General features: G+C 47.9%; 1 protein-coding gene across 1 annotated transcript in view; it reads right to left on the reverse strand.

Moving 5' to 3' along the window:
- The window catches only part of ccdc92ba (coiled-coil domain containing 92Ba), a 90,228-nt gene that overhangs the window by 26,930 nt on the left and 47,363 nt on the right, over positions 1-15,935 (reverse strand). Inside the window, exon 3 of the mRNA XM_078224815.1 lies at positions 11,948-11,995. Coding sequence (XP_078080941.1) covers positions 11,948-11,995 — 48 coding nt within the window. The remainder of the gene's footprint in view (positions 1-11,947; positions 11,996-15,935) is intronic.

Consider the following 15,935-nt stretch of genomic DNA (forward strand, 5'->3'; position numbering starts at 1 on the left):
CACAGTACTGTTAGGATGATCCAGAATTTTGATCCAATGACAGTGAAGAAATGGCGATATATTTCCAAGTCAGGATGCTGCGTGGCTTGGAGGGGAACCTTCAGGTGTCGGCATTCCCGTGCATCTGCTGCTCTTCTAGAGTTTGTAGGTTTGGAAGGTGTTTTTCAAGGAGCCTTGGGGAGTTGCTGGGGTGCAAATGGTAGATGGTATACTTGACTGCCACCATGTTTAAGGTGGTGGATGAGCTTCTTGAGTGTTATTGGAGCTGCACCCATCCAGGCAAGGGGAGAGTAATCCATGACACTTCTGACTTCTGCTTTGTAGATTGTGGACAGGCTTTGGGGAGTCAAGAGGTGAGATACTGGCTGTAGAATTCTCTGCCTCTGGCCTGCACTTATAACCAATGTGTTTATCTGGCGAGTCCAGTTCAGTTTCTGGTCAACAGCAACCCCCAGGATGTTGGTAGCAGTTTTTTAAATGAGGAAAGAGAGGCATAGAGATGGAGGGGGAATTCTAGAGCTTGGAGTCTAGGTAGCTGAAGGCAAGGCCGCCAGTGACCGAGTGATTCAGATGGTAAATCCTCTAAGATATCAGAAGTAGAGGAGTACAGATATCTCCAAGAATTGTAGGACATTACAAAGATCTGGAGGACTTGAAAACAAAGATGAGTATTTTAAAATAGACATATTGCTTAAGAAGGAGCCAATGTGGGTCGGAGAGGTGATGCATGAATAAGATTTGGGTGTGAGAATGAACACAGGCAATGGAGAACAAAGAAAATTACAGCACAGGGACAGGCCCTTCAGCCCTCCAAGCCTGCACTGACCATGCTGCCCGACTGAACTAAAACCTTTCATATTTCCATATTGCAACACCCTGTTATGGGATACGGTAACCTTTAAAAGAAAACATGGCATGGGGCAGCACGGTGGCACAGCACCAGGGACCCGGGTTCAATTCCCGGCTTGGGTCACTGTCTGTGTGGAGTTTGCACGTTCTCCCCATGTCTGCGTGGGTTTCCTCCGGGTGCTCCGGTTTCCTTCCACAGTCCAAAGATGTGCAGGTTAGGTAGATTGGCCATGCTAAATTACCCCTTAGTGTCAGGGGGACTAGCAAGGGTAAATGCATGGGTTTATGGGGATAGGGCCTGGATGGGATTGTGGTCGGTGCAGACTCGATGGGCTGAATGGCCTCCTTCTGCACTGTAGGATTCTATGTCTGTGTCTAAAACAGTCTGATACCATTAATGTCTAGGATCAGAGAGGGGAACAAAATTTCTTTATAGAATCCCGACAGTGCAGAAGGGGGCCATTCGGCCCATTGAGTCTGCACCGACTTTCTGACAGAGTATCTTACCCTGGTCCTCATGCCCGCCCTATCCCCATAACCCCACACATTTACCATGATTAATCCATCTAACCTACACATCTTGGGACAACAAGGCACAACTTAGCATGGGCAATCCACTTAACCTGCCCATCTTTGGACTGTGGGAGGAAACCAGAGTACCTCCCGGAGGAAACCCACGTAGACGCGGGGAGAACGTGCAGACTCCACACAAACAGTGACCCAAGTCAAGAATCAAACCCAGGTCCCTGTCACTGTGAGGCAGCAGTGCTAATCACTGTGCCACCATGCCATATAACTTATAATAGTCCCATACATATTGTAGACATGGCAGAATTCCACAAAGCCACACCTGTTTTAGTGAGGTTGGTTCAGCAATAAATGATACTGGGTTTAACTCCCAACTGCATTTCTTCAAACACGATCCTTTTATCTCAACCAGAGGGCCCTCAGTGTAAAGCCTCATACAAAACATGGCACCCCCGGCATTGCAGCACACCCTTGATACTGCATTGGAATGTTCAACTAAATTCTGTGCTGTTGACTGGACAACCTTGTGACCCAGGCATGAGTGCTACCCACTGAGCCATACCGGGGGTGACAAAGTCCTGGAAGAAGAGAACAGACGTTTCCTTGGGGTTAATCTCGGTATGGGTCGACCGTGCTGCTCTCACAGATAAAACAAAAAAAGGTGAAACTTCATATTCAGATCGATAATTATGGAAGATTTTCCTTTCTCCTTCTAGGATTTCGCAGAATATGTTGTGGTCAGCATTATGAAGTGGGGAGATAACTTCTTGCTCCAGCGCCTAATGCAATCTAAAACTTATGGAACACAACAATGTGAAAGGCTGAGTTTGAGATTTATGTTGCATACTGAATCATTTTTAATCGCATTTACTTCTTATTTATTTCTGTGCGCACTCAAGGGAAATCAGACTTCTCTTCATTGTTATTAAGTAAATGGTGTTATTAAAATTGAAACAAACGCAGTCTGAGGTAATCCTTTCCAAAGTTGGGTTTTGATCCAAACTCAATGTTGGAATTTGTGAGAACTCAGGAAATAGAAGCTGGATAGACACCAGATGATACCAAGTTGGGTGGGAGGGTGAACTGTGACGAGGATGCAGAGATCCTTCAGAATGATCCGGACAGATTGGGTGAGTGGGCAGATCAATGGCAGATGCAGTATAATTTGGATAAATTTGAGGTTATTCACTTTGGAAGCAAAAACAAGAAGGCAGATTACGACCTGTACATTGGGAGAGGGGAGTGTGCAGCGAGACCTGGGTGTCCTTGTGCACCAGTCGCTGAAGGTAAGCCTGCAGGTGCAAAGGAAGGCAAATGGCATGTTGGCCTTCATTGCGAGAGGTTTCGAATACAGGAGCAGGGGTGTGTTGTGGCAATTATATACGGCCTGGTGAGGCCACACCTAGAATACTGTGTGCAGTTTTGGTCTCCTTTTCTGGGGAAGGATGTTCTTGCTCTTGAGGGAATGTAGCGAAGGTTTACCAGGCTGATTCCGGGGATGGCGGGACTGATGTATGAGGAGAGATTGACTAGGTTAGGATTGTTTTCATAGATCATAGAAACCCTACAGTGCAGAAACAGGCCATTTGGCCCATCGAGTCTGCACCGACCACAATCCCACCCAGGCCCTACCCCCATATCCCTACACATTTACCCGCTAATCCCTCTAACCTCCGCATCTCAAGACATTAAGGGGCAATTTTTTTTTAGCATGGCCAATCAACCTAACCCGCACATCTTTGGACTGTGGGAGGAAACCGGAGCAGCCGGAGGAAATCCACGGCATACACTGGGAGAACGTGCAAACCCCACACACATAGTCACCCGAGGCTGGAATTGAACCCGGATCCCTGGCACTGCGCGGCAGCAGTGCTAACCACTGTGCCGCGCCCACCATTGACGGAGAGATAAATATGGTGTGGAGATGCCGGCATTGGACTGGGGTGGGCACAGTAAGAAGTCTCATAACACCAGGTTAAAGTCCAACAGGTTTATTTGACAGCACAAGCTTTCAGAGTCTCGCTCCTTCATCAGGTGAGTGTGACCTGAAGAAGGGACCTGAGACTCTGAAAGCTTGTGCTGCCAAATAAACCTGTTGGACTTTAGCCTGGTGTTGTGAGACTTCTTACTGTGGATAAATATGGGCCAGGATTGCAGAGATAACTCCCCTGCCCTTCAAAATAATGCCAAACAGGTCGACGGGCCTTTGGTTTCAAGCTCCCATCCAAAAGACGCAACCTCACCATTCCCCATAAAGCCCCAGAATGTCAGCCTGGATATTTGCGCTCAAACCCTGGAGTGGGATTTGAATCTGGAACTTTGTGACTCAGAGGCAAGAGCGTTACCAACTGAGCCCACGGTGGACACTCAAAACCTAATAAACAGAGCGAACTTCTCACAATGTTTCAGATTCTGGTGAAATGTCCATGTGCATACCAGGAGACAGCTGATTCAAACACTGACATTACTGTGCGTGATACAGTATCCTGTGACAGGGGGCAGGTAGTCACAAGGACAGCTCATGCAATAGGCTTGGACTTCATCTGTAGACATGTTAAAATGAAGTATCATCCGCCTGTTTGACCCTCCTAGTTTAATCAGCCAGCTGGGCCGGGTTACACACGCTATGCTAATAATCACACAATCAAGTCATCTTCGAATGTTAAAAATTAATATCATTATACCTTTGGAAATGAAATTCAGAAACTGGTACAAAAGATCAGGCCCAAGGGGATGAGGTGGCATTGAGGTTGTAAAGAATGGAACTTGAAGTAAATTGAGGTGATACTAATCTTTGGTTTAAATGTCAATATGGTGTCGGAGGATGAGTGGACTGTGGGATGCAAAGCGTGCCATTGTTTTCGTGAACTGGGAAAGATTGATTTATAGTGGGAGATGGTGTGATGAGTTTTCAGCTGAATAAAGGAAGGAGGAAGAATGTGTGGTTGATGTGGATCGAGTAAGAGGCACAGAGTTCATCATAGTATCAATAAAGTCTTTATGAATAATTTCGCTTGCTCTTATCAGCTGGTATTATATTTAGGATTTCACCACAAACAACAAGCATGAAGAGGGGGGGTGTGTGTGTTTGTGTGTGTGTGTGTGAGTGACTGTACTTGTGTGTGTGTGTGGGTGAGTGCATCTGTGCGTGTGGGTGAGTGCATCTATGCGTGTGCGCGTGCGTGTGCACGTGTGTGTGTGTGTGCGTGCGTGTGGGTGAGTGCGTGTGTGTGGGTGAGTGCGTGTTGTGCTTGTGTGTGTGTGGGTGAGTGCGTGTATGTGATGTGTGTGTGCGCTTGTGTGTGTGTGTGGGTGAGTGCATTTTTTTTTGTGTGTGTGTGTGTAGTGAGGGGGGTTGTGAAATGGCTAATTTGTACCTCTGTGGTGGGGGGAAGAGGGGCTGATTGCAGAATGTGGGGAAAGGGGACTTCTCTGTATCTTCCCCAGCATCCCTTCGGCAGGAGGTCTTGTGGTGCAGTGGGTAGCATCCCTGCCTCTGAGCCAGAAACTCCGGGTTCAAGTCCCACCCCAGGACTTGATGGCCAAGGAAGCTGCTTTCATAAAGCGATCAAACAGGTTGAGTGTGCAAATCCTTCCAAACCCTCCAGTGGCCGGCAGTAAGTGTGGGAAAGACTCCTGGTCAGCTATACTTGATGTGGAGTGGTGTCCCTCAAACTATAAGCCCCTGGCAACAGACTAGCGAGCGGTTCCGGGAATTACTCGCGATGGAAAGAGAGGAAAGTCTGCCTCAGTGCACCACTCGGTGCTGGAAGAGAATTGGAATGGAATCCCTTCATTCAGTTAATAACAAATATCAGCTCTGCTTGTTGGTAGCAATCTTTCTTGCCTCACAGTTAGAAGGCTATCGTATCATTGAATGGTTACAGTAAATGAGAAGACTATCAAACCCATTCTTTGAAGGTGGGGGAGTCCAGAACCAGGGGGTCACAGTCTGAGGATTCGGGGTAGACCATTTAGGGCAGAGATGAGGAGACATTTCTTCACCCAGAGAGTGGTGAGCCTGTGGAATTCATTACCACAGGAAGAAGTTGCTGCCAAAACATTGAATGTATTCAAGAGGCGGCTGGATGTGGCACTTGGGGCGAATGGGATCAAAGGTTATGGGGAGAAAGCAGGATTAGGCTAATGAGTTGGACGATCAGCCATGACCGTAATGAATGGTGGAGCAGGCTCGAAGGGCCAAATGGCCTCCTCCTGCTCCTATCTTCTATATTTCTATGTTCCCTCACGCCTCTCTTAGTCCTTTTAAATCAATGTCCTCTGGTTTTCCACCCCTCCTCTAATGGGGACAGTTTCTCCCCCATCTGCTCTGGCCGGACCCCTCATGAGTTTGAACACCTCTGTCTAATCTCCCAATCATCTCTCCTCCAATGAGAACAGCCCCAGCTTCACCAGTCTACCCACGCAGCTGAGGTTCCTCGTCCCGGGAACCATTCCTGTAAATCTTTTCTGCATCCTCTCAGACGCCTGTACATCCTTGGGTCAAACACTATAGTATTGAATAATAATCGGCCATCATTAAAGTTAAAGTTTATTTATTAGTCACAAGTAGGCTTACATTCACACTGCAATGAAGTTACTGTGAAAATCCCCTAGTCACCACGCTCTGGCACCTGTTCGGGTACACCGAGGAAGAATTTAGCATGGCCAATTTACCGTACCCGCACATCTTTGTTCTCCCTCAGTGTACCCGAACACGCAGAGTGTGGCGACTAGGGGATTTTCACAGTAACTTCATTGCAGTGTTAATATAAACCTACTTGTGACTAATAAATAAATAAACAAACTTATATATCCTAAATTAAACATGTTGGTTAGAGTGCATTGACTATGCTAAATCCTCCCTCAATGTACCCGGACCAGAATGTGGCGACTCAGGGATTTTCACAGTAACTTCATTGCAGTGTTAATGTAAGCCTTACTTGTGACACTAATAAAATAAACTTTAAAACTTAAAAAATTATAGAGCTGATTTGACACATCTTGTTCTCCTGTGAAGGCATTGAGGGTTAAACATGAATCTCAGGGCCACGCAATGGGGGCCCGCTGAATCACTGCTGCACTGGAGGTCCTGAAGGATACAAACGGTGCAGGCTACACTCCCGGCACAGGATGAGCGCTACTGCACTGTGTGTGTCAGGAGAAGCCCCATCGGGATGTCATTCAGCCACTGAGGCTGATTCACTGAACACCTGCGCTAATCACTCTCACCACAACAGGGGTTCAGCAGCATCGTGGGACCGCCCCACTCTCCGTCCCAACCAACGGTATTTCAAGGACCAGCCGTCAAATTCTCAGGCGAGGTGCTTCAGCCTTAATTCTGCTGTTGCAGAGTGAGTGCGCTCACTTGTTTTTGGAGGTCTTGTGGCGAGCTGGTGCATACATTCAGGAAGGCCAGAGGATTGCGGGCAGTGTGGGGGGAGGGCAGGTCTGCATGGGGCCTGGGAGGGAGGCTGTAGTGACAGGGACTCTGGATCTAGAAGATAACCGGAAAATGGAGCAGTATCTGCAGCAAGGGGAAGCTCTGTGAGGAGAGAGGAGGCTGAGTAGGGCTCTCCATAGAGACCCTACCAGTTCCCGTCTAATAGAAAGGGCTGATTGTTTGAAAGTGTTGGTGATTCAGGGAAATACTTCGAGTGAATATTTTGTGGGCCATTTGTTTCTTCCTTCTGGAGCGTCGGGTGTGTCAGGCTCAGAGTGGAAGCTCTGCCATAGTGATCTGGCACTCCGCTGGGGCTGTTGTGTTCTGGCACTCTGCCATGGCTGCCAGGGCCATGCTCTGGCACTCCGCTGCAGCTGCCAGTGTTGCCCTCTGGCACTCCGCCCCAGCCAGCAGTGCCGTGCTCTGGCACTCCACCGCGGCTGCCAGTGCTGCCCTCTGGCACTCCGCCATAGCTGGCCAAGCAGTGACATTGGATACAATTCCCCAACCATACATTCCATTTCCAAACGCTGGGATGGTTTACAGTGCCAAGGCTGACACAAATGATATTGGAACATTTTGTTTGCAATGAAAAATGACTGCATCAACCCTCATCGTACTCCTCAACATGTTGTGGTGTATTGCTGTAGTGAACAACATTGGTGCATTAAACTGGAAGCCAAGTTAGAACAAGAGGAAGAAAGAAACAGAAGAATAGGCTGATGGGGTTGAATGAAGGAGCACGAGAGTTAAGCATTGGCAGAGACTTGCTGGGTTAAACGACCTGTATCGGTGCTACAAATAATCTGGAATAGTCGAACCTTCGTGTCAAATTTGCATTGCTGTTGTTGTAAATTTGGGATGAGACTGAGTCGATACAATAAAGAACAACAGTATCCCCTTCCTCTGGTTACATTCACAGAAACCCTACAGTGCAGAAAGAGGCCATTCGGCCCATCGAGCCGACAACAATCCCACCCAGGCCCTATCCCCGTAACCCCACCTATTTACCCTGCTAATCCCCTTGACACTCAGGGATTAATTTAGCACGGCCAATCCACCTAACCCGCACATCTTTAGAGTGTGGGAGGAAACTGGAGCATCCGCAGAAAACCCACGCAGGCATGGGGAGAACGTGCAGACTCCACACAGAGTGGCCCGAGGCCGGAATTGAACCCGGGTCCCTGGCGCCGTGAGGCAGCAGTGCTAACCACTGTGCCACCGTGCCGCCCATTTCTGTAGGCCTGGGGTCAAACCCAGTGCAGCAAAGACAATCTCCTGGAGCTTACACGGTTGTTCTGAAATCCTCCGAGAGCTGCAGTAACCGAAACAAGAGTGAAAGGCTTGCTCCAGTTCAAGTGACTCGTATAAGTGGAGCAAATGAAAATGTTAAAAGGTAGCCCAACTAAGAAAGGTGTCTGCTGGTAAAACTCCACCCAGAGTCACTGCTTCATATACTGTGGAAGGCGAGATGACTATTCAGTAAAAATTCTTCACAATTTTCTCAATGACATAAGGGACGTTATTAAAGGGACTCTGTGCCAGTGCGAAGGTCATCAGCGATGGACTTCACACCCAGAGGTCACGGGCAAGGTCGTTGAGTTTCACACAGAAACAGAATTGGATGTTAGAAAATAACCGGAGACAACTTTGTATTGGATGTAATGTGACCAATGGGAACAAGACATAAGGGTCAGCTGACCCAGTAAACCATGGAACCAATTACAGAATGATGTAATAGTCAGCTGACTCACTATAAATAAGAAACTATGTAGAATTGTAGGGAGCTTGGAGTGGCCCAGGGCGAGGCCCCAGGTTTGGAGTAATGATGTTTCTTTATTAAACCCTTTCTTTGATTTATAAGTAAGTTTTGTTGTATTTTCATTATCTGCATTTATGAAGAGTTCCTTCTGAGGAAACATTGGACGCCCATTCCCAGAACATCTGTTAAAAAATTCCACCCATTCAAAGGACAGAACTTCATTACATCAGTCACGGGGAAGGAATCGGCCTTGATTCTAGGGAGCAGCAGCCCCACTGTACATTATTGCGCCGGGCAAAATGGGCAGAATAATTGGAAGTGATCCCAAAAGGCATTGGTACATGAATTCTGGAATCCCATGTGTTGATAAATGGAATTTGCTGTCTTCCGTCATTGTAAATAAGGCACTCTTATCACTGGTTATCCATGGTGGTTTCCATCCCTGGCAAAGGTGTTCTAATTCCTGCTAGGTTAACAAGAGATACATCAGCACCTTTAAATTTGAACCTGTGGGAGTAACTTAAAAATTGCATTGAAAACAATGGATGGGAAAGTATCAAACAGGGAATTGGGCTGATTTTCCCGGCCGTCTTCAGTAGAACCACTGTTCATATTACATTTCCAATGAAGGCACCACAATGTACTCATCTTATCAAATTGGTCATTTTCTGAGACTTGGTGGAGTCATAAGCCAGCTATGCAAAAGAAAGCTACTTTATTTAAACGTTAGATTGAAGCCACTGCCTTTCATTAGTGACAGTAAGAAGTCTCACAACACCAGGTTAAAGTCCAACAGGTTTATTTGGTAGCACGAGCTTTCGGAGCGCTGCTCCTTCCATTAGTGAGTTTATATTGGTACCTCTCTGCAATGCTCATCTTCCAAATGGCCGATGGGACAATCTGTCACCAACTGGTGTGAGCAATCCTGCTCTGAGTGTTGTGCCAAGCCTCTGAAAGCCGCTTCTGCCCTTTCCCGTGCTGCTGACTCCTGGTTTTCCCCCTATCCTCTATTCATAGAATCGCTACAGTGCAGGAGGAAGCCATTCGGCCCATCGAGCCTACGCGGACAACAATCCCACCTAGATCCTATCTCCGTAACCCCATGCATTTGCCCTGCTCGTCTGCCTGACGCTAAGGGGGAAATTAACCACGGTCACTCCACCTAACCCACACATCTTCGGACTGTGGGAAGAAACCAGAGCACCCGGAGGAAACCCACGCAGACACGTGGAGAATGTACAAACTCCACACACACAGTGAGCCAAGGCTGGAATCGAACCCAGGTCCGCGGCAGTGCTAACTACTGTGCCACCGTTGGTTTGCACGCAGCCGTTGGTCTTGAATCCCTACCATCTAAAGAAAGCTGGAGACAGGATGATGACGTATGAATGCAATGATCTCATGGCAGTGGGTGCATCTAAATAAAGTGGACCCAGAAATAGATGTCTATTTGGGGAATACCAATCGTAGCAGGGTATACGGCATGAATGGTTTTTAAAAATAGATGAGGAGGAACTGTTTGTAGTGACAGATGGGTTGGTAACCAGAGGACACGGGTTCAAAGTGATTGTCAAAAAGAGCGAAATGGGACATTTTTTGAAGCAGAGGATTGTTATCATCTGGAATGTTCTGTCTGGAAAGGCAATGAAAGCAACTGCAATAGAGATTTCCAAAAGGAAATTGGATAAATACCTAAAGGGAAAAAAATTATCATGCTGAAGAGAAAGAGTAGGTGAGTGAGACTAATTACATGGATCGACCAAAGAGCTAGCACAGAGACGATGGATTGAATGGCCTCCTTCCATGGGTTGTTCTCCCTGGAAAGACAAAGGCTGAGGGGCGACCCGATAAAAATTTATAAAATTACAAGGGGTCTAGATAAGGTGAACAGTTGGAAGCTTTTCCCCAGGGCAGGAATGACAATTACAAAGGGGGCACAAGTTCAAGATAAGGAGGAAAGGTTCAGTGGAGATGTGTGGGGGAAGTTTTTTTACACTGAGGGTGGTAGGGGCCTGGAATGCACTGCAGGCGAGGTGGTTGAAGAAGATACATTAGCGACATTTAGAACTTATCTGGATAGACACCTGAACAGGTGGGGAATAGAGGGATACAGGCGGTTGGTCTAGATAGGATAATGTGATCGGCGCAGGCTTGGTGGGCCGAAGGGCCTGTTCCTGTGCTGTTCTGCTCTTTGTTCTTTGCTACACAATTCTATGATGTGACACTGCTTGGGTCACTGTCTGTGTGGAGTCTTGCACATTCTCCCCGTGCCTGCGTGGGTTTCCTCCGGGTGCTCCAGTTTTCTCCCAATCCAAAGACGTGCTGGTTAGGGTGCATTGACCCAAACACATGCCGAGTGTGGCGACTAGGGGAATTTCACAGTAACTTCATTGCAATGTTAATGTAAGCCTTACTTGTGACGAATAAATAAACTTTACTTTTGGAACTCACCCGGGTAACTTCGCATTGCGAAGAAATTTCCAAATTGGCAGGGTTGTCCTGAATGTGTGTAACAAGTGCAGGCCTCGCAATCTGCTACGCTTAGCTAGTCAGTGCCAAAATTAGACACTTAGCATCTTAAGGCAGTAGCTAGTCCTCATTGTGAGGCAAACATATTGCTGGTACAGTTACTCATCCCCTTCGATTCTGAATTGAAGTATTGATGGTGTGAAGGGGAATGGTGTGTGGCGGCATGGGTGGCACAGTAGTTGGCACTGCTGCCCTACAGCACCAGGAATCCAGGTTCGATTCTGGCCCCTGGTGACTGTCTGGGTGGAGTTTGCACATTCTCCCCATGTCAGAGAAATGGGGTGGCACAGTGGTTAGCACTGCTGCCTCACAGCGCCAGGGACCCGGGTTCGATTTCGGACTCGGGTCACTGTCTGTGTGGAGTTTGCACATTCTCCCCGTGTCTGCGTGGGTTTCCTCCGGGTGCTCCGGTTTCTTCCCACACTCCAAAGATGTACAGGTTGGGTGGATTGGCCATGCCAAATTGCCCCTTAGTGTCCAACGATGTGCAGGTTAAGTGGATTGGCTGTGCTAAATTGTACCTTAGTGTCCAAACAATATGTAGGTTATGGAGATTAGCCATGGTGTCAGGGTTACAGGGATAGGGCAGGGGGTGGGCCTGGATAAGATGCTCTTTCGGAGAGTCGGTGCAGGCTCGATGGGCCGAATGGCCTCGTTCTGCACTGTAGGGATTCTATTTGATCAGGAGGCTCTCGTACAGATGTAGTCGTTTACATTGCACTGATTATTTCCTTAGGCTGATGATGCGGATGTTACTTTATGTTGCAAAGTCCCACAACAATCCACCCCAGAATAGTATGCTCCGTAATAAGTAAATCAGATTGTGTATCTCTTACCTGATTGGTCATTTTTTGACGACTTCAAGGCAAGTTCACATGTCAACTCTGTAAAAGACAGCCAACAGCACAAATCAGTAGGTAGAAGGTGTAACCCTCGCGACGACTAGGGTGTGCAGGGCTGGCAGGAGGGGGTGGACACAGTGGAGGGACAGAGTTACTATCCGTTTCTTTTATGCAGCCAACTGTCTGATATGTCAAGTGAGATATCGAGAGGGTAACATTACAGGTTTGCACTCTGCAGCTGGGTGTTTGATCCACTATGGCTTCATGTTGAATGTCTGGATACACACAGGGCAAGGTTCCCTGGGCATGGTGGCACAAACCTCGGCGTGGCATGCCTAAATTCCTGATGTACCCTTGCTGCGGACAAGGCTTCCCACCAAGGGCGCGGACTCGTAAAATTAACCCTTGCCAAACAAAGTCTGCTTTGCTGGCACTTGTGTGGCACAAATGTTGCCAGTCGTCAGCCAAAGCTTGGATATTGTGCAGGTCCTGTTGCGTTTGGACATAAACTGCAAATGTCAATCACGCATCTCATTATCCCATGTGATGAATCACTAATTTAACTTCGGTGATGTTAGAATCGTAGATTCCCAATAGCGCAGAAGGAGGCCATTCGGCCCATTGTGTCTGCACCGACTCTCCGACAGAGCATCCCACCCAGGCCCTATCCCTGTAACCCCATATATTTACCCTGCTAATCCCCCTAACCAGCACATCTTGAGACACTTAGGGGAATTTTAGCCTGGCCAATCCACCTAAGCTACCCATCTTTGGAGTGTGAGGGGAAATCGGAGCACCCTGAGGAAACCCACGCAGACACGGGGAGAATGTGCAAACTCCACACAGACAGTGACCCAAGCTGGGAATCGAACCCGGGTCCCTACCACTGTGAGGCAGCAGTGCTAACCACTGTGCCACCCTTGCTGGTTGAGGGAAAACCAGGACATTGGGAAAACTTATTGGTCACTCGCTCTCTCCCTTGTTCCCTGATTGGTGGAATTCAAATCATTACACAAACTTCATATTAGTTGACAGCTTCCCTTGTACCCACCTCACCCGCCAATAAAGTCTTGCATTTATATAGCACTCTTCACATCCATCAGACCTCTCAAAGTGCTTTATGGCTACTGAAGTGATTTTTTTTTTTGAAGTGTAGTCATTGTTGTAATGTAGGAAACACAACAGTCAATTTACATGCAGGAAACTCCCACACATAGTAAGGTGACGAATGACCAGATAATCGGTTTTGTTTGGGTGGTGTTGATTGAAAAATAAATATTGGCCAGGGTGCAAAGATCCTTTCCTTGCTCTTCTTCAAAGCAAAGCAACAGATCTTTTACATCAACTCAAGTGCCACGGTGCTGCCCCACAGTGCCAGGGACCCAGGTTCGATTCCCGGCTTGGGTCATTGTCTGTGCGGAGTTTGCACATTCCCCCCGTGTCTGCGTGGGTTTCCTCCGGGTGCTCCGGTTTCCTCCCACAGCTAAATTCTCCCTCCGTGTACCCGAGCAGGCACTGGGGTGTGGCAACTAGGGGGATTTTCACAGTAACTTCATCGCGGTGTTAATGTAAGCCTACTTGTGACATTAATAAATGAACTTTAAAACTTAAATGGATGAGGCTCGGTTTAACGCCTCATCTCGGCGGCATGGTAGCACAGTGGTTAGCACTGCTGCTTCACAGCACCAGGGACCTGGGTTCGATTCCCGGCTTAGGTCACTGTCTGTGTGGAGTTTGCACATTCTCCTCGTGTCTGCGTGGGTTTCCTCCGGGTGCTCCGGTTTCCTCCCACAGTCCAAAGATGTGCAGGTTAGGTTGATTGGCCATGCTAAAATTGCCCCTTAGTGTCCTGAGATGTGTAGGTTAGAGGGATTAGCGGGTAAATGTGTAGGGATATGGGGGTAGGGCCTGGGTGGGATTGTGGTCGGTGCAGACTCGATGGGCCGAATGGCCTCCTTCTGCACTGTAGAGTTTCTATGATTTCTATGATTTCTAAAGGCTGCAGCTCTGACACTGCAGCACCCCCACAGTGCTGCCAGGGAATGTCAGTCTTGATTTATGCGCTCAGGCCCTTGGAGTGGGATGTGAACTCGGCACCTCGTGATTCCGAGGGAGGAATGATACTGACTCAGCCATGTTGACACCTACAGTGAAATCCATAGCATTGTACAAATGAGATCTAATATTAATGTCGGAAAAACAGCTGGTCATAATTCACAAATGTGGAGGATAGATGTCTATTATCCTGTGGATATTTCCCCAGAGGCCGGCAGAAAGCTTTTATGAATCATATATTATCCAGGGTTCTCTGCGAGCTGAGCAATTTGCAGAGAAGTAGGAACAGTACATGATTCATAAAAGCTTTCCGCTGGCTGGGCTGGGCCGAACCACTTACAAGGCTCCCTTATACAACACCGTTCCTTTAAATGTGCAGTTTTAACATATATTATGCACGCTTTATTGATTCAAGGGAAAAAAAAACAAAACACAAGCCCTTGTGCGTTCGGTGAAACAGGAGTTAAAGTTACTGAGCTCCGAGCTGAATGTGGCTCCCGTCTCATCATCCAGCCCCCGCCATTCCACACAATCTCTGCTTTGGTGACAATAATGGGGAGGCACAGTGGTTAGCACTGCTGCCTCACAGCACCAGGGACCCAGGTTCATAGAATCCTACAGTGCAGAAGAGGCCATTCTGCCCATCGAGTCTGCACCGACCACAATCCCACCCAGGCCCTAGCCCCATAACACCATGCATTTACTCTAGCTAGTCCCCCCGGACACTAAGGGGTTCGATTCCCGGCCTGGGTCACTGTCTGTGTGGAGTCTGCACGTTCTCCTCCTGTCTACGTGGGTTTCTTCCGGGTGCTCCGGTTTCCTCCCAAAGACGTGCAGGTTAGATGGATTGGCTATGCTAAATTGCCCGTAAGTGTCCAAAAGATGTGCAGGTTCGATGGATTAGTCATGGTAAATGTGTGGGGATAGGGTGGGGGAAAGGGCCTGGATTAGATACTCTGTCAGAGAGTCAGTGCAGACCCGATGAGCCAAATGGCCTCTTCTGCATTGTAGGGATTCCATGAATCATTCTATAAATAGTTCCTTTTAGGATTGGTGGAATCTGGATAGTGTTATGTCCCAGAGATTTGCTTTGAACCGCCTCTGCTGGTTTGGGCCTACTTTTAGGCTTCTGATAACTATGAAACCAAACCATGCAAGAATGGCCCAGTGACACCAACTAACACCAAATTTTGGCCATTGTCCTTGGTGAAGCTCAGTCTGGTGGGTATACTGTGCAGCACCGGCTGCACCGAACCGTCCCGTTAACAGAACACAGTAAGCTCTGTGCAGACTCGATGGGTGAATGGCCTCCTTCTGCACTGTAGGGATTCTATGATTCTCTGGCTGTGCTAACAATGACTGTGTAGGTGAACAATCATTTCACCTTTATCATTACTTGGTGAAGTTTAAAGTTTATTTATTAGTGTCACAAGTATTGGCTTACATTAACACTGCAATGAAGTTACTGTGAAAATCCCCAAGTCGCCACACTCCGGCGCCTGTTCGGGTAACACTGAGGGAGAATTTAGCACCGAACCAGCACGTCTTTCAGACTGTGGGAGGAAACCGGAGCATCCGGAGGAAACCAACGCAGACACGGGGAGAACGTGCAGACTCCGCACAGACAGTGACCCAAGCCGGGAATTGAACCCGGGCCCCTGGCGCTGTGAGGCAGCAGTGCTAACCACTGTGCCACCGTGCCACCCCACGGAAGTGGAAAGACCAGGCTGATTAAGAGGCTGAGAGAGTGCAAGCTCTGCAGGAGTGATTGGGTGACAGTGAGCCTGCATTTCAGCACGAGTTTATGGCTAAAACCAGTGTGCGAGGGCAACGAGGTGGAGATGAGGAGAAATATTTTTAATGAGCAAGTTAATATGATTTGGAATGCAGTTGGTGAAAGGGTGGAGGAAGTACATTTAGATAATAT

The sequence above is a fragment of the Mustelus asterias genome, chromosome 12 (assembly GCF_964213995.1).
Source record: "Mustelus asterias chromosome 12, sMusAst1.hap1.1, whole genome shotgun sequence".
NCBI classification, from domain to species: Eukaryota; Metazoa; Chordata; class Chondrichthyes; order Carcharhiniformes; family Triakidae; genus Mustelus; species Mustelus asterias.